We start from the raw sequence: 20,145 nt of genomic DNA, 5'->3' as shown, positions 1-20,145 counted from the left end.
TGCACTGGGAATTGAGAAAAGACTCCACATACAGTGCACTTTAGATTTTAAGGATTCTACATTTCTCAAATTCAAAAGTAAGAAAGTTCAGAGACTAAATGTAGGAAAAGAAGAAAGGCTTTTATAAAGTCCTGAAGTTTTCCATTCAGAATTCCTAAAACAGGCTGGAGGGAAAAGACAGAACACTACAAAAGTATGGGGAATCTGTAACAGACGTTTGCAGTTGTTTTGTTGTGTTTTTTTTTTTTTTTTTAGATAATACACAGAGAACCTTTCTAAATTAGCTTGTGAAAAGCTTCAAAAGTCAATAAACTTGAACCATTTCCCCCCACATAAGGCAAAATTGCTCAGTTGCTATTGATTAAATAGAATTTTTAACAATAGAAGAACCCAGAAAGAGAATTAGCATTGGGTAAGTAACATTAAAGGTTATGTACTGACACAGGTCCAGCTTAAAACCTTCTCCCACTTCTTGAAGGGCTCAGAGCAAATGTGCTGTCATTGCCGATGCTTCAAGCATCCCAGTTATGCTGCCCCATCCTCTACAAACTGAAAGGAATAGAAGCGTCTTGGTAAAATGGATAACAACTGAACTAATGGGCCAGAAGAATTTCTGTGGATGCAGTGTACAGCTTGCACAGGTTTCAGAAGGGCAGGTTGCTATGTCTTATCAGAGAGATGGCTTTTCATATGAGACCTTGGGTCAGAAAGATGAACTGACTCAGGATCAACAAAGCACTTGCTTCCAAAAACCAGAGCCAAGCCAAGGGAAGCAACTGCTCTCACCCTTCCGCCTCCTAGTTCCCCACCCTCCACCCAATGACCTTTTCCTGTGCTCTTTCCTCCAAAGTACATCTTTGGAATTCACAGAGTTGCAGCAGATGACATAACCATAATGACAAATGACATAAGAAATATCGTCCCATTCTACTCTGGAACTGAGCAGCAAACTAAGCAGTTAAACTGAATAACTTGACACAAAGAAATAAACACATTCAAGGGCTACAGGTCATACAGCTATGGTAAATCAACTATATTACACATATTTTAACTTTTTAATTGTTAAACCTAATAAGGCTCTTCTATAGCCTAGTGCTTTATTCTTATTTTTATGTGCATCATAAAATATATAAGATGTGCATCATTATTGAGTGGAACATCATCAAGGAAATTTTAACTTGGATTAGCTGGCTTTTATAGGATGAGCTTCTCCGGTTTAACATTGCAGTAATTTTTTTAATAGGCTTTATTTTTTCGGTTTTAAGTTCACAGTAAAATCGAGCAGAAGGTACAGAGATTTCCATATACCCACTGCCCCCACATATGCACAGCCTCCTCTATTATCAACATCCCCCACCAGAGTGGTACATTTGTTACACTTGATGAATCTACATTGACACATCATTATCACCCAAAAAGTAATTTATATACCAATTTTGTATTGGGTTTGAATGCTTTATATACACATATATGTGTGTGTGTGTTTATGTGTGTGTTTTATAGATTGCTGTTTTTCTTGGCATAAAACCTTTCATAGCTTTATAAGGATTAGAATGCATATAAAAATAATAGTGATATTTGAGCCCAGGGATATTTCTAAGATCAAATTGGGAAAAAGAAAAAGGTACATTTAAAAAGATTTCAATCCCAAAGTACATTCTACAATCCTAATCTGTGGTAATCTGCATCTAGATTGTTTTTATTACATATTGTCAGAAGCAAAAGTAAAAAAATCATTCTTATTTTGAGACATATTTCATTAATAAGAGCAATAGTATAATATTAATTATAAACATTTAGAAAGTGTTTATAAATCAAAAGAAAAACTACTGTGATAACATTAACTCATTAAGGAGAGTAGATATTTGATTTTGCACCATTTACAGGGAAAAAATTTTTTTGGTCACTCACGAACATTGAGAGTGACATACACTTCACATTGTATCTAAGAGAATTGCTCTTTTTTATTAGATATGTGCAGATCTACATATCTTTTATTTTATCAAAAATAAGACCTCTGAAAGCTGTTCAGTGTCATCCATAAGGAAGACAAATAATGACAATAAGAGAACCAGCTAATCAAAGAAAAAAGTCTTTTTATCCCCCATGTCTCTCACGTGCAATTATCATTCCATCCAATTCATCTGAAAATGCCCAAGCATGCTTTCAAATAAGAGCCATTTCAGTAGTTCTCAGGGCTCCAAGTACTAAAAACAGCATCCTGGTTTGAGAGACTGCTAATCCTACAGTTAGAGCTAGAAATGAATCCCTCTACTCTTGAAACACTAGAACCTGTCTGTTAGAGGTGAGATAGAGCCCCAGTTACTAAACTGAATGTTATCCCAAATAGTGGACCTCACTTCACTTTCAGCATCATATGGACCAATACAGTTTTAAATTCATGTTACTCTCCTCCTGAATAGACTCCTGGCCATTCATTTTGCAGAACAGATCTTATGGTCATTTTCATGAAGCAATTAAATCCCAAAGTTCTGATTAGTAATCCTAATTTGAGCAGGTGCCTTTTCTTTGTTCATTCTAAGGGCGTTGACAATACTACAACGTCCCCAACAAATTTGAAGCAACTTCCGTTTGGAATATTTATGTTTATGTGAATAAGTCATGGCTCATAAAACTTCAAATTATTCATAATCCAAAGTGACAATTATCCAACACGTATCATTTAGAATTTATGTATTCTTTAAGAATATTCATTAGAATAGGCTGAAAATGCAGTGGCTAAATATTTATTTAGAAAGATTCCATAGTATATGGTTAAGAAAACTGAATTTGGGTCTGGCCCAGTGGTGTAATGGTTAAGTTCAGCATGCTCCACTTCGGCATCCCGGGGTTTGTGGGTTCGGATCCTTGGCACTGACCTACACCATTCATCAAGCCATGCTGTGGTGGTGACCCATATAGAAAGTAGAGGAAATATTCGCATGATGTTAGCTCAGGGCCAATCTTCCCCACAAAAAAAAAAAAAAGAAAAAAAAAAACAGAATTTAAAGTCAGACTGCCTGATTGGAATCCTGGTTGCTTCATTTATTAGGCCTAAGGCAATTATCTTAACCTCTCTGTGCTTCAGTCTCCTCATATGTAAAGAATGGACATAAATAAATATGTAAGCCCCCAGAATGGTGCCTTGCACCAATAGGAGGCCTTGGCAGGAGACTGGAAGGTGGCTGTAGAGAGAAGTTGAGTGCTTATCTTCCTAGCTTCCTCTCTGTAGGGCTATGATTTGCCAACAGCTACATTCCCCTACGTTTATAGCTCCTTTCCAGCAACCTCTCTTTCTTGGCTCCAGCTCTCATTAGGTCATGCTACACCATTCCTTCTACATCCCCCTCTTCAGACCAAAGGTGGTCAAATCCTATAATGTTGCTGGTCCCTGGGTGCCTCTAACTTTTTTGTTTCTCTTGTCCTGCCCAAACCTCTGTAGATAGCTCTTTCATTAGTTTCTCTTCAATTAAAACTCTTTTGAGTATGGCATTGGTTTTCTGCTGAAAGGTTGACTGACACACACAATAAATATTGTAGCCTGGGAAAGTGCTTTGAACTTTAGATGTAGATTTGAGAATCATCAATGACAAATGGTAACTGAAACTTTGGGAGTGGTATTGGGGAACAGAGGCATTTAAAGAATAGGCAGAGGAAAGGTGGGTGTGAAGAAAACAGAAGGAATGGACAAAGATGTACAAGAACCAAAAGAATGTGCTCAGCCCAAAGGTCAGGGGAGCAAAGAGTTAGAAGGAGGAAGGAGTTATTCAGAATGTCAATTGCAGAAATATCAAATGACCAGGGTAGCTACTACAGTACTATTTTATTACTGAAAAATAGCCATTGATTTTGACGCTTCTCTCACAGACTTGTTATAGGTATCAAAAGTAGAGCATATGCAAATTTTCCAGCACAGTGACTAGCACATCACAGGCATTTGATAATTTTTAGTTAACTTTTCTAAAAGCATTTAAAAAGTTCACACCAAATAGTAAATATTGGATGTCAATTTTAAAAGTTAATAAGAAATTGTATAAATTTTATCATAATTCAGGATACCTAGTTAAGTTTGAAAAAGTCAAGACAGTGATCTAGAAAACAAAGGCTTTACTACTTTGAATATGTGGCCAGGGCAAGCAACACTCCGTAGGCTATAGACTTCTAGATCAAGTTTTGGGTACTACTAGGTAAAACGGGGTCCTTATTGCTAACTGCTGAAGTTGAGGGGGATCCTATCAAGCAAAAAATGGAGACCATTTGGGGGCCGGCCCGGTAGCATAGCGGTTAAGTGCACGCACTCTGCTGCGGTGGTCCAAGGTTCACAGGTTCGGATCCCGGGAGGGCACTGACGCACCGCTTGTCAAGCCATGCTGTGGCGGCATTCCATATAAAGTGGAGGAAGATGGGCACGGATGTTAGCCCAGGGCCAGTCTTCCTCAGCAAAAAAGAGGAGGATTGGCATGGAATGTTAGGGCTGATCTTACTCAAAAAAAAAAAAAAAATGGAGGGCCGGCCCCGTGGCTTAGCGGTTAAGTGCGCGCGCTCCGCTGCTGGTGGCCTGGGTTCGGATCCTGGTCGTGCACTGACGCACCGCTTCTCCAGCCATGCTGAGGCCGCGTCCCACATACAGCAACTGGAAGGATGTGTAGCTATGACATACAACTATCTACTGGGGCTTTGGGGGAAAAAATAAAAAAAAATAAAAATAAAAAAAAAATGGAGACCATTTTATGGTAAAGTGTGTAAGGCACGACTGCTGGAAATTTCTACAAAGATGTAACAGTTCCTATTTTTCAAGACTGTTTTTCTTTTAACGTAATGAACCAAAAAATACTGCTGTTAATATCCATAAGGCTGATAAAATCTGTGTACATTTTGAAAAAGAATATTTACCTTTTGATGTAAAGCTAACTGGCACATGTCCTCCGTGGATATGCACGGTTTTCCACCAGCTTTCCTAGAAGACAGGCAAATGAGCAGATCCCAGGTGCCCAAATCACCTAATGGCAAAAGAGTATTGAAAAACAAATCATTTTTATCAAATTTTTTAAAGGCATCATTTACTTCTTCAGATTAAAAAATATAATTATTTAAATCCTAAAACACAAGTAACAATGATTTTGGATATATTTAAAAGAAAAGCCAGTACTCAAAGTAACTAAAGTTAACTTTTCTAATTTACCAGACCTAACATTTTTATATGTAGTATTATATCCTAGGGAAAATTTAATTATCTGAAGTGATATCATAAAATTCCTTCAAAAGACTAAAATTAGAATGTTTGAAGTCACTAATTTCATAAATTTACAAAGTCTTATTTGGAAATTGGGAGAAAAGGAGATTATAAACTCTTTTAAGATAGGAGATAGTTGTGACAACAATGATAAGAAGTCAAAATGCCGAATACGTGTTCTGGGGTTCGGTATCACCACTACTTTTCATAGATCTTAAACGTCAAATATACTTTTATAAGATTTCTTCCAAATAAAAAGTTGTGGAGGGCAGAAAATAAAATTAAATGAAAAATATAAAAGACAGGTTTTGTCTAAAGGGAATTTGTCGTCTATTTATAGACAGCAAAGTTGAGTTCAAAATACAGAGTACAACATGGACCAAATCAAATGATATTTCAGCCATTTCACCAAGGGCAAAGCTCGTTGCCCATAAATCCTAGTAACTCGCCAAAATAACCTCAGGAGAGTACCTTCTTGTATAATATTCAAACATTTCAAAAGTAACATTTGTGTGTATATATTGGTTTATTTTCCCTTATTCTCTTTGATTTACTTATTTAAATTTTTATCAACATGCCCTGCATATAATTGGCAACTTAAATTTATTTGTTAAATGAATGAATGAATAACAAGCCCATGATAGGTTGGAAAACACATTACTTCAGAGAGGATATAGAACTAGCTATCTCAAAAATACCCAGAAAAATAACACTCAGTAATGCATAAAAGAATTGATATTACTTGAGAAACTGCCCCCATTTTGGATGGAAATTCAGTTAAAAAACATTAAGCAATTTCTGTACACGTGGTATATTTTGTTGATCAATCCTGAGATAATGTTCTTTCAAGTAACTATTTATGCCAGACCTAACAAGTCATCTCCTGCATTAGGTATTAGTGGCTTCTAGAAAGCTAGAAAATGACCAACCTCTCCAAATCCTATCTTTTAAAACTTTCCCAGAAGAATTTCTCACTTGAGAGCATAATGCTTTCAAAGAAAGGCTTTATGGGGGGGAAAAATTGATAAGAAAGAGTGATCTATGACAATTAGGAATGAAATTTCACTCTCCACTAATCACATTCTTTTCCATCTGACAAGCCCTGTGCTGTCTGAGCTATTGGTTTCTCGTAATTGTCCTGTTGTTAGAAGAGAAACTTCTCTGCTGAACAAAGGCATCCAGACAATTGAACTTGAGTCAACACCTGAGCTCTTGTCCTTGAGCTTCTCTGTTTGCTTGATGTATCCCAAGACGCTGGAAGATAGCACAGTAGTTCAAAGGGACAAGGAGAAATGATGCAGGCTGTTTGGGGATGGGAGAAATTTTTCCACGTAATAGCCATCAGGCCTTAGGCTTCGAGGGTCTACTGTGTTCCACGTGCCCTCACTTTGAAGGAAACTACAAACGGATTTCTATAGTCAAAACCAAATACTCAATGATGCCATTACTTATTTTAAATGTGCAGCTGGCATTTTCAGCCAAAACCTTTTGATATGGATTCAAAAGAGAAAACACGAAGACTGTTTCATTCAATATTATTTCTAGCTCAGGAAACATTAAAACCCTAGAAGAAACCTCCTATTATAACGTACTCAACTAAATATTTTAAGAAGATAAGGATATGCCAAGAGAGGATTTCAAATCATGGACTGTATTGTTTGAGTGTTAAAAACAGAGTACATTTTATATTCCTCCAAGTCTGGGGCATGCCCCCCTTCACTACCCAAGGCACGCACACAATTTCGAGATTTGATAGGAAAAACATATATTTAAGCCATAAATGTTTAAAACTGGAAGATATGTTTAAATAATTCAAAGCATTCAATTTATTAAGAACCTTCTATGAGCAGAACATTGTACTAGAAATATAAAAGCAAATAGCAAAAAAAGAACAGCCACAGCCCTCAGCAATCCATTTGAAGAATCTAAACATTAAAAAGAATTCAGGATAACTTACAAGGCATCACATAGTTTCTTGACATACATAAGGGTTACCCTTCATCTCTCAAAAATACTTAATTAATATTTTAAATCAAAACTTAATATTTCAAAAACTCTATAGTACATAAATTTCCCCTGAAAATAAAGTATAACCAAAAATTTCAAGTGATTTCTTCATATACTTCATGCCTAATTCTTGCTACAATGGTCTGGAAAATGCTGATTGTTTCCACTCAAAATTCCTTTTGTTATCGTCACTGAATTCTACCTCAACCTTTCGAACCTCTCTTTCCTAGTTAAATATTTAGTAGACCTTTTCATTTTCTCTTCATTTCTATCGCCAGCACTAGAAGTCAACTCCCTCTCCCTACTCCCGGAGCCCTTTTTTAAAGAAAAAGCTTTATTTGTTTCATGAGAGGTACTATGTATTCAAACGTGGTTTTGAAAACCCCAAAAGCCACATTGAAATGTAGAAACCAGGCAGAGAAAAAAGCACATTCACTAGCTAAGTAAATCACATTCAGAAGTCAACCTTGGAGCATTTGGGATACAAAGTTGTGCCTCAGCAAAATTACAAATTACTATATATTATGGAGCTTTGAGGCCAGGCTGAACTAGCCGAAAGCATGAGCGTTCAGTAGGCAAATGCCCAGGGTATACAGCGGAGACTGCAAACTGCAGGCGCACAGGGAGAATCAAGCCCGCATACGGGGTGCATTTGTCCTGCATGGTGTTTGTTTTGTTTTTGTTTTTAATTTTAAGTATTTGTCAAAATGCAAACACCAGCACAATTCACATAAAAATCCAGATTTCAGCCTTCATTTGAAAACTTGGAACATGAGGTCCAAGTAACATGAGCTCTGGTAACATGAGGTCCATATCATACAAAGCAGCCACTGGCAGGAGCTGAGTCCAGCTTCCCACATGTTCTTCAGCTTGCCATAGTGGCCATGCCTGGTCCTAATGCTGCCTGGGCTCTGCCTCTAGTAGTAGCAAACAGGCTAGACCTGGTGTAAAACACTGGTATGTCAGTTTTCCATGAATTGCTCATTCAGCAAGTTGATGTTCTATGTTTTAGCTTTTAATGAATTAGACTTGCTCATTAGGTAAATTGGTTTTGTTGAGATGACTGTAGGCAAATTGATACTTGGTCAGTTGGTCTTAAAAGGATGTCTAAACATAACCATTGATCTCCAAATTTGGCCATGTTCTTCCACAAGGTTGAGTTAAGGTCACTTCAGCTCCAAAGACGTTTTATTAGCCGTGTTAAAGAACTGAAGCTCTTTCTCGCAGGAGCCTGGAAAAATCACGAGTGGCCTGTGGCCATCTTTTTCACTTACATCTCTTCTCTCCAGCTGGATTCCTAAAGTGGCCCAGGTCCCACTCCTAGGTGGGCCTGCTCTCATCTCTTTCTCGTGCACACTCTCTCTTTGGACTCTTTTCCACATTCAGCCTGTCTCAGGGCTGTTGCCACAGTAATAAGTGGCCAAGGACAGGCTCTTTCTAGGCATTGGGGCAAACACTGTTAGTGTTGGTCTTACCTGATTTGTTTCTTCTGCCCCCAGAAGGTGGACATTAGGGTGCTAAGAGCTGAGAAATCAGATTTGGATTTGCGAAAAAATAGACCAAGCAGGCCCTGGCCAATTTGGATGATGGCTTTAGGTTTTCCTTGCATAGGGAAAAGGAGACCTTTATGTAATTCAGCCTAGTTCTGTAGAATGCTGCATTAGGAATTGGGTGCCAAAGCCACACTAACAAACAAGTAGTAGTAGTAGTAGCAGAAGTAGTAGTAGTAGTAATGATATCAACAGCTAGTAGTTCTTGAGCACCTACAATATGCCAGGTACTGTTCCAAGTATTTCTATTAATTAATTTATTCCATACTATAAGGACTCTGCCATCTATGATTATTGTATTTCTTAAAAGCACAGAAAGGTTAAATAACTTGCTCAAGGACAGCTATTGAGTTAGTGGTGAATACAGGAGGTCTAGCTCTAGAAGCCATGTTCATGACAATTACATCATTATCCCTTCAGAAAAACGGAGGCAACAGCCTTCACTTTTGCTGTCTTATATGTATTAATTTACGCAGAACTTCCAACAACACTGTGGGGTAGAAATAATTATTACACAGACTTTACAAGAGAGGAAACTGAGACAGAGAGGAATCATCTAGCATTGGTATTTTTCCAATTACTGTCTAGTGTATCTAATTTCCTTTGGGACCTTGGAGGAAACATTGACTACAACAGGTGTAACTCAGGCACTCCGAGACCCTCACCCAACAACAGCACCCCAAAACATTATTAGCAACACCATTGGTAATTGAAGTAAGTTAAATTTTCATACGTGAAGGGAGGTAGTACTCAACTGTGCATGTACTCAGAAACTACAAATACTAACTTGGTCCCTACCTACTTTTAAAAAGAAATCTCTAAAACTTTCTTAGATGCTTTAATGGTTAAAATAATTTCTTTCCCTGTCACAAGAAACCAGAGCAGGACTAGCTCCGAGATTGGGCTAGTCAAGCCCTTGAATAGGGAGGTCGTGGGGCATAGTTCTAGGAAAACAGGACGTGGATGTTCCATTCTCCATCTGATAATTACAAAAACATGAACAATCTACAGGCGTCTCTCCCTCAACTGTGAAACAAAATTGCTGGTAACACTGTTTACTATCATGTCCTCAGTGTTGGCTCTGGAAGCAACGAAGACTCCACAGACGATTTTAGAAGGCGTTGTCAGGGTCCATATTTATTAATGCAGATATGAAATAGCCCTGATTGTACTTTTTACCCTTCTCTAAGTGTTCTCAGAAACCAGTTAACATCTCAGTGTTATAAATAAGAGCAATTTTTAAAAGTTTTTGTTTTAATCAAGCGTCTGCCCTAAGGAGTGAAGCTGTCTTAGAATATTTCCAGTCTCTCACAGGCAGGCTGCCACATAAAGCAAACAGTCATTTCCTGGCTCTCAAATGACCTCCCTCATTGATAAAGTCCACCAGATCAGTAATTCAATCCAGAGAATAACACAGAGCTCTGAGATAGCATCGTTCATAAAATGCTGTTTATTCTCAAGGAACGACAACTTCAATTTTGCAGCACACTGTATAAAATCTAACATGAAGTCTATTCTTGTTTTACTTTTCCCCATAGCATTTATCATCATATGACAGATTATATATTTCTTGTCTATTTGTTTACTGTCTGTCTCTCCCCATTTGAATGTGAGCTCCCTGAGGGCAGGACTATCTCTCTCGTTCACTGCTGTATTCTCAGTACCTACCACAGTGGCTGGGATGTAAGAAGTATTCACTACATATTTGTTAAAAGCATAATGAATGAATAACTGAATGTGAGCAGCAGATCAATAATTAGAACTCATTAAAAGTCAGTATGTTGAAATGCTTTTGTAAAAATTAGAAGTAGAAGATTAGGGGCTGGCCGGGTGGTGTAGTGGTTCAGCTCACGTGCTCCACTTCAGCAGCCCAGGGTTCAGAGGTTCGGGTATAAATTAGCCATTGCAAATACCTACATCTTTTCCTGGATCTTTCAAGTTGCATTAACCATTCCCTTAACCGTACTCTGAATATGATGGATCTACAGAAGAGTAACATAGCACCCACAGTTAATTTTATTCACTTCTTTTCTTTGAGGACAAAAAACATTCACTTTCTTGTATCTAACACTGATTGCAGTAGGAGTTTATTAGACTGAATATTTCAATCTTCAGAATTCACTTTAAGAGAAATCATATATACAGAACCTTGAGATCTTCAATAAATTATACAACATGGTCACAAAATCTAATTAAATCTGTTTCCCTTCCCCAAGAGTCTGGTCATGGGTTTTTGCTTGTTATGCCTCTGGCTCCTTATCTTTTAAGAGCTGATGGTGAAAACTTTGTGTTTCACCACAGAGAAATTCTAAACCATTCTGTCCCTTGATATTCTAAATCTACACACTAGGGATCAAGCTTTCCTTTCCTAATGTCTACCCTCTTTCTGCCCTATAACAGGTCATGAAGATCAGTAAGATCACTTCTATGTAGAGTTTTGAGCTCTTGAAATTCATCTAATCTACTCATAAATTCAAGAAAGCAATACTATGCTTAAACTATTGCAAAAGTTTGAAAAACTCCAGCTCTGAAAAAATTTTCCGTTAAGAAGAGCATGAAAGGAAATAGATCAGTTTATTCCTAGGAAATAAACTCAAGAAACATTTATTTTCATAGGCTTGCTCAAGTTCCCTCCATAGGGTTTTTAAAATGACTTTTCTTAAGGTTTTAATGTCATTTCTGTAGTCTTCTATTGAGGTATAACTGATTGTATGTGTGTGTATGTGTGTTTAAACTTCTACTGCTCTCAAGACTATTGTCTTCTGGGAGAAAACTTTCATTACTGCATTTTTACCAAGTATCTAATGTCTAGAATTATCACCAGCTTAAAAGAAATGAACACTGCAGCAATTTAAAAATCAGACTACACCTAGTGCCCAGATATTAGTTTCTAATACCTTTCTTCAATAAAAGGAACTAGGGTTCCTTGGAGAAATGGCTGATTCAAGGCCTGGAGTAATAAATATACAAGATGAGCCTAGAATATCGTAGTGCCAGAAAGTAAGAAAGAGCTCAAAAACAAACAAACAAAAGCAATGCTGTGGTTGTGTCAAAGGGACACGGAACCAATGGTCAAAACTGAAACAATTTGAGCAACAAAATAAGTAAAGTAATATTGGATTATAACCCAAAGCATAAAATAAATACCTATGAGTCCATACTGATATAAACAAATGATTGAATAAATAAATAAATGGGGCATGAAGAAACAAAATTCCAAATAATTTATGTAGTTACTCCAAGGTGGAGCACAATTTCCTACTCCTTCAGTGTGGGCTGTGCATGACGACATCCTTCCAAAGAGTACAGTATGGAAAGGGGAAGTAAAAGAATAACTTTACAGTGGAAAAAACCCATAAATACTACCTCAGTCAGGTGATCAAGATGAACATCAACAATGATAAGTCATGTTGATAGTACATACTTTTGATATGATGTGATGAGAATGATGCTTTATCTCTGTGGTCTTACTCCCAAAGGCCATTACCCCAGTCTAATCATGAGAAAAACATCAGGCAAACCCCAAGTGAGGGACATCAAGATACCTGACCAGTTTTTCTCAAAACTGCCAACGTCATCAAAAATAAGGAAAGTCTGAGAAATTGTCACAGCCAAGAGGAACCTAAGGAAACATGATGACTAAACATAATGTGGTATCCTGGATGGGATCTTGGAACAAAAAAGGGATATTAGGTAAAAACTAAGAAAATCTGAACAAAGTATGAACTTTAGTTTTTAAGAAATCAGCATAAACAAATTCTCCAGAGGAAATAAGATGATTAAGTATGTGGCTGCAGCTAGACATAAACTTTCAATACTAATTACATATCTTACCAAGTATTTTGTATTAAGAATGTTGTATTACAAAACCAATCAACACTACAATGCAGAAAGTGAGAAATAATTACATTTTATGCAAGATACATTCTTCTGCTAATAAAAATTCCAATGGTATTTAATATACAGAAGACTGAAAAATAGGTCAAGTTTGGGGTTTGAGACCCTCCCCTTAATACATGCAGCCCCCCAAATTCCTATCCTTTCTTTATGTTTGTTATTATTTCTCTCTAAATTCAACTCCTTTGGTGATTTTATTTACAACCATTGCTTTAGCTATTGCTTCTCTGCCTTGACTCCCAAATTTACATTTCCGGACCTTTCTCATGTTTCAGAGAGGTATATCCGGTTACATTTTAGGACAGATGCTGTGCTGAACAAATAGAAATCTAAACCCATTATCTCCTGTCAAAACCTGCCCTCTTTCCACTTTCCTTACCATCAAAGGTGTGGCCACTCTTTTGTCCTCAATCTAGAAAGCATAAAGTCATCTTCAATTTGTACTTGTCTCTCATTCCTGCTTCCTATTGATTTCCAATTCCCATCAATTCTAAATTAGAATTTCTTAACTATTTACTGAGCTTTCCAAATCCTATCACATTCCCTAAATCTAAGATCTCACCATCTCTGCAAAGTCTCCTAGTCTTCCTGCTTCTAATTCTTTTTCCTTCTGTAAACCGTCTTCCTCTCTACAGCCAGTCACCTTCCCAAAACAGATCTTATCATTGCCAGCATAATACAGATCAAATTCCTTAGCAAAGCAACCAAAGCCCTTCACATCTGCCCCACCCTAGTCTTCCAGACTCGTTTCCCTTCAAGCCTCCTCCCTTCCTCCTCAGCTACACCGACCTCTTGTCCGTCTCTGAGACTCAAAGCATTTATAGACCTGTGTGCCTCTAGCATGCTGCTGAATGCTCTTTCTTCCAAAACCTGCTTGAGAAATCATTGTTACATATCACGCATTCTACTTGTGACATCTTCCTAGATCCCCACATTTGGAATTGGTGACTTCCTTTTCTGTTGTCCCAAAACATTTTATTTCTGCCCTTCATGCTGCTGCTATTGTATCTTATATTACAGTTAAACATGTGCATACTTGTTACTCAAAAATGGCCCTTGGACCTGCAACATTTTCATCATCTGAAAACTTGTTAGAAATGAAAAACTTCAGGCTCCAACTTAGATCTCACCAAATCAGAATTTGTCAATAATTAGACGCCCAGGTGATCTATATGCCCATGCAAGTTTGAGGAGCACTGATGATATACACCTCGGCTTTAGAGTTCCTTTCAAAGTCTCATTCACCTTTGTAACGCTCTCTCCCCTACCTACACCAATTTTAGCGTCCTACACAGGGCTCTTGTTTAATAACCACGTGTTGAATAAAACTTGAGTGTTTACCGTCAATTATAAAATATCCTGATGTCTGGCTGTAATGTCCTCTTCATAATCCCTGTTATGAGGTTGGTATTTTAAATTGGGTTCTTTTATTACTTAAGTACTTGATGTGAGTTCTTGATAGACACTCCTTATACCAAATTCCACAGAATGGCACAGGTTTATTAGTGTGTAGTTAGCAATGTGACACTTCATTTAACCAAATATCATTCCTTCTTCTTTTATTAAAAGTTATTTTGCATGACTTCTTTAAAATGCAATGAATAAAATTTAGTCATATCTGGTTTAACACTGTATAATGATGTACTGGGGACTCTGAGCAATCTGAAAGGCAGGAGGCAGTCATTGATTTAAAATTTATTCTAAGATTAATTCCACACTAATTTAGCACAGATGAAAATTAAGGCTTAAGAAAATATAATTCACTAACATGAGGAAAAGAATCGACTCTCTCAATGGCTTATTACTTAAAGCCACAAGTATTTTAGGATTATATAGCTCCTATTTATAAAGCATTATTTTCAATGATCTTTGGAGATTTATTTAACCAATCATATTTCTGTGAGATATTTATGGGACAAGTCTTATCTTCCATTTTCAAATCAAGCCATAGATAACCCAATGAGCTTGTTCAAGGTCATTCCAAAAAGCAGATGTGAGGCATAAAACTCAGACGTCCCAGTGCTAATAATACTGATATTTGGAGGATGTGATAAGGATTAAATGAGTTACTATTTACAAAGTGCTTAGGACAGTGCCTAGTACTTGATAAGCTTTATATAAGTATTTGTTTAATGAATAAATGGGTGGGTGGTGGGTATATACAGGCAGATAAATTCCAGATCTAGGTGATAAGCTTTCAAGAAACAAAATGTGACATCTTCCATGTGTCTTGCAGACTATTATTTAGGGCTTCTGAATAGAGCGATACAAGTGTAATTTAGAAAACAGAGGAAATAATCTTCTCTCCCAACTGTACGCCATCCCTCATATTTCTTCCGTAGGTCTTCCTACCATAGGAGGAGGATATGTTAACTCAACAGACACTCCTTGGTGGTTTCAATCTAAGGAAAAGAAAGGACCTCATCAGAAGTAGGTCTCGGTTAAAATGCGTGCACATTATCTAGAACTGGGCTCAACAGTTTTCTCTCATTGGCACAAGTGCATTTGCTAGAATGGGTGGCATCTTAAGCCTTGAAACTAATGATGAAGGAATGTACATTTTCATGGGTGAGTAGCAACAAGCCCCAAGTGACCTGACCAGCTAGGCCAAGCTTGTGGGACCCTAAAGTGGGTGCTTTAGGTAAGCAGGGACCTGGTTAATGGGTAAACAAGGCTATTGCCTAAGACAAGTTTCATCCACTTGACAATTTACTTAAAATTGGCCCTGCTTGCAGAAGTCAAGGGGATATCAGAAGTGTCTCCTGAGGATAATAATTCTGTTATCCATGAGACGAAGAATATTTAGGTCAATGTGAAACCAAGCCAAGTACTATTAAAATGTACCCTACTTTTATGTATTGTTCCTATGCCTCTCAGAAGGATATTTTATCCCTCATATTTTAACAGAATTCTGCAAAAATCAGTTTCCTATAATCTCATAACATTAATTTTCTACCTCTCCAGAGATGCTTGGAACATAATTTGCTGTTTTTTCCTCTAATTATTTACTACTTAAAATTTGTGTAGCAGACTCATTTCCCTTATTTTGATTGTCCTTATTTAAAATCATTTTATCTCTTTCATTGATACTATTAATTTTAAGATTTATATGTATATATTTTATTATGTTTTTGATGCTTTAACTTCTGTTAAATTGATTCCCAAGAATAATATTGCTGGCTTAAAAAGTATAAGTATTTTAAATTTTATGGATTTTCCAGGCTGCTTTCCAAAAAAAGGCTATAATATGTCACATTTCCACAAGCAAGGTATTAGAGCTTCCCTTCCTGGAATTCCCACCAGCCATAGGTGATATCACTAATTTTGGGTTTTGCCAGTCCTGTAACTATAAAGTGATATGCTATACTTTAAATTGTCTTTCCATAACTTTTTTGTGAACTTCATGATCTTTTCTTCTTTGTTTTGTCCTTTGGATTTGCTTTCTCTAAACTGCTTATTCTTATCCTTTGTATAAAAAAGATTTACAAATAAAAAATTAAGTTTAAAAAACAGCATTTAGTATAGTAAAAATACTTTAATTGTGGGGCCAGCCCAGTGGTATGGTGCTTAAGTTCACACGCTCTGCTTTGGGGTTTGCAGGTTCAGACACGAGGCACGGACCCAGGCACCACGCATCAAGCCATGCTGTGGCAGAATCCCACATACAAAAACAAAAAATAGAGGAAGATGGGCACAGATGTTAGCTCAGGACTAATTCTCCTCAGCAAAAAGAGGAAGATTGGCAGCGGATGTTAGTTCAGGGCCAATCTTCCTCATCAAAAAAAAAAAAACAAAACTTTGATATGCAAGTAAAATTTCCTTTTTTATTAAAAAATTAAAATGATGTGACATTTTTAACCTCATCAGATTAAAAAATGTGATAACAGGGCCGGCCCCGTGGCTTAGCGGTTAAGTGCGTGCGCTCTGATGCTGGCGGCCCGGGGTTCGGATCCCGGGCACGCCCCAAGGCACCACTTCTCCGTCCAATGCGAGGCCGAGTCCCACGTACAGCAACTAGAAGGATGTGAACCTACGACATACAACTATCTACTGGGGCTTTGGGGGGAAAAACATGAATAAATAAAATCTTTAAAAAAAAAAAAATGTGATAACATCTAATACTGAAGATCCATGGAGAACTAGCACTGCTGATGAAAGTAAAAATAGGAACCATCCTTTTGTAGAGGAATGTGGCAGGGAGAATCACGGTTTTACTGTTTTCACCCGTTGACACAAGAATTCAGCATTATACTCAAATCTCCAAAATGTAATATAAATGAATGTTGTCGCAAAGTTGTATTTTAAAGTAACAAGTTGAAAAACTTCTAAATGTCTATCAAGAAGAACTTAGTTAAAAAACTATGGTATACTCATACAATAAAATAATAAAAAGAATGAATGTATTTTTCATACACTTTCAAGAAACTAGCATGATATTGTGGTTAAAGGCTCAGGTTTGGAGAGAGACAGTCCTTGGGTCAAACCTCAGTTCCATCATCTATGAGATGTACTGCTCAGTTCCTCGTCTGTGAAAGAGAAACACATACCTCATGGACCAGGAGTGAGAATCCAATAAGTTAATGTGCATAGCACAGTGCATTTAGTTAATGATCAAAAAAGGCTAACTTAAAACTATTGATATTAAAATTTTTAAAAACTATGTTGATACAGCAAGAATTTTATTATCATAGTATCAAAATATTAAAATTTTATCTGTTATAACATGTGGGATCAACTATTGTATAAAGAGGCAAGAGGCAAAAGGGCAGGAGGTAAATGTGTGTGCATATGTATGCGTGTGCATATGTTTGTGTGTGCATGCGTGTGTTATGCTTAGAGAGATGCCTGGAAACATGCATAACATTGTTAACTGTGTTATCTCTGGGTGGTGGAATCTGGAGTCATTTTCACTTTCAACTTTGTATTTGCAAATATTTGATTTAATATTCTACCATAAACATATAATATCTTTATAAATAAGAAAACTATTTTCTAAAAATGCAGTTAGACTATGCTTCCAAGAAAAGAAATATTATTCTCTGAGAAAAAGACAGACATTGAGTCTTTTCACACATTGTGTACCTTTCAAAAATACCAACTAACTGTTATATAGAAATATAAATATATAGAAAATTAACCTGGATCTTGATCATTTTAAAATTCAAAATATGTCTGACATAATATTGATTAAAATACTCAATGTGACAAAGTAATAGGATTTCTTTCCATAAGACAAGAAAAAAATCTGTCTCAGCATGCTATAGTCATGCTGCATACAGTTATGAGTTAAAGATTTCAGGCACCACACAAAATAAAGTCTTGCTGATAAAACTTCATATGCTATTTCTCCAAAAATGGACAAGTAATGAATAGGAACCCTTGAGCAAACAAACCAATGGGAGTGCAAACACTCATTATTCCTGATACATTAGCTATCTGGATGAGCCTTCAGATTACCATGGAACGTGCCTGCCACTCTGGCATTCCCAGCATTCCTAGTATGATGCAATGACCAACGCCCAGCAGAAATTCCATCTATTCTATACTACAGCTGTGAACTTGGATTTCCATGCTATACTTCCATAGAACAACAGGTAAAGTTCTCATTCTTGTTTTTTTGTTTTTTTTTTTTGTTTTTTGCTGGGAAAGAATTGCCTTGAGCTAACATCTGTTTGCCAATCTTCCTCCTTTTTTTTTCCCTTCCCCAAGGCCCCAGTGCCTGGTTGTATATCCGAGTTGTAAGTCCTTCTAGTTCTTCTATGTGAGCCGCTGTCACAGCATGGCAACTGACAGATGGGGCAGTGTGGTTCTGCGACCAGGAAACGAACCCAGGCTGCCAAAGTGGTGAAAGTGCCAAACTTTAACCACTAGACCATCTGGGCTGGCTCTAAAAGTTCTCATTCTTAAAACAATCTCACTTACGAAAATGACAGAATTTTGATATTGGTGAGGTTTGATGAGATGGGAAATTTCTTGCACGTCTAATGGGAAATGCTTTAACCTTTTCAGGTAGAATTTTGACAACATGAATGAAGAGCTTCAAAAAGGATTCTCACTCTTCATTCTAGTAATTTTAATCTCAGAAATCTGTACTAAAGAAGGAATTAGAAAAGTAGACAAAAATTTATATACAAAAATTTTGTGAGTACATTATTTACAACAGCAAAACACTGGAAATATCATAAACATCTAACAATGTGAGGAAGACTAAGGAAATTAAACTAAGTAAACATTAAATACAGCCATATAATATAATTTTATGTAGCCAATGAAATAAAGTTTACAAAGTTTTTATGGCATGTGATTCTGGTATAATAGTACACTAAAAAAGCAAGCTAGAAAATTGTATAAAATTATAAAAAACTTGTAAAGAAATATTAAATTAACTGTCTTTGTTGATGGTCTTATAGGCAATCTCCATTCTTTACTGTTCTTTGTATGTATTTTCTAATTGGAATAGATATTAAAGATCATCTAATCCAAAAATCTTCATCTTCTGTAAAATGAAAGAAGTCTAAAGAAATTAAGTAACTTAGTCATGGTTTCACATAGACAATGCAACCCAAGCCAATATTCCTCTCTTCCACAGTACCATCCTGCTTTTCTTTGGGAGCATATAATTATCATTTGGGATAAATTATGTGTTCGCATTTTTACCTTGATCCCACTATCTTCCAAGCAAGCCCAACATGTCCAAGGAAAGTTTAAATTCAGCTGCTTACTGCTATCATTTTTAAATGTGATCATTGGCCTTGACTGTAAAGAATTAAGCTAACATGTACAAGGCTTTGCATGTCGACTCATAATTAATGGGTTTTACATGTATGTAAATTTAAGAGTGAGGCTTCTCACCAATGTAGAAGGTTGATTCAGGGTCCTGGTGAGGCAAATGAGGAATGGTTTGGCCACTAGCTGCTTAAATAGCAAATAGGAAGAACTTCTTTGAGCTTCTGGAAGAAACACTGAAAACTCATAACAAAGAAGTACCTAGCACAGTTGTCCTCAACAAGTGGTTCAGAACCAACACATTACCATTATCTGGGAACTTATTTATTTTTTTTTCCCTGAGGAAGATTCACCCTGAGCTAACATCTGTACCAACTTTCCACTATTTTATATGTTGGTCACTGCCACAGCATGGTCGCTGACAGTGGTGTAGGTACGCGGCCGGGAACTGAACCCAGGCTGCCAAAGTTGAGTGAACAGAACTTAACTACTAGGCAGTGGGGCTGGCCCCTGGGAACTTATTTCTTAATCTGCCTCCCCATTCTTACTGAATCAGATCTACTGAGAGTAGGGCCCAGCAATCTGTGATTTAACAAGCCTTCCAGATATTCTGATGCATAGTAAGTCTGAGAATCATAGTCCTAGCAAATCATTGGGTACGATGGTGCAGCTTTGCCAAAACTGTGTTCTTTAAGTAAATATTCAAACAAGGATTCCCTTTACTTTCTGATA

General features: G+C 36.9%; 1 protein-coding gene across 2 annotated transcripts in view; it reads right to left on the bottom strand.

Moving 5' to 3' along the window:
* CPED1 (cadherin like and PC-esterase domain containing 1) overlaps window positions 1-20,145 on the bottom strand; it is a 265,453-nt gene that overhangs the window by 206,678 nt on the left and 38,630 nt on the right. For both annotated transcript variants that reach the window (XM_014785341.2, XM_087430096.1), the window contains one exon: window positions 4,894-5,000. In XM_014785341.2, the coding sequence (XP_014640827.1) occupies window positions 4,894-5,000 (107 nt within the window). The remainder of the gene's footprint in view (window positions 1-4,893; window positions 5,001-20,145) is intronic.

This window comes from Ceratotherium simum, chromosome 1, assembly GCF_057802395.1.
Source record: "Ceratotherium simum simum isolate JZ-2026a chromosome 1, ASM5780239v1, whole genome shotgun sequence".
Taxonomy (NCBI): Eukaryota; Metazoa; Chordata; class Mammalia; order Perissodactyla; family Rhinocerotidae; genus Ceratotherium; species Ceratotherium simum.
Note: the sequence above shows the minus strand (reverse complement) of the source record. Positions and strands in the feature narration are given on the sequence as shown.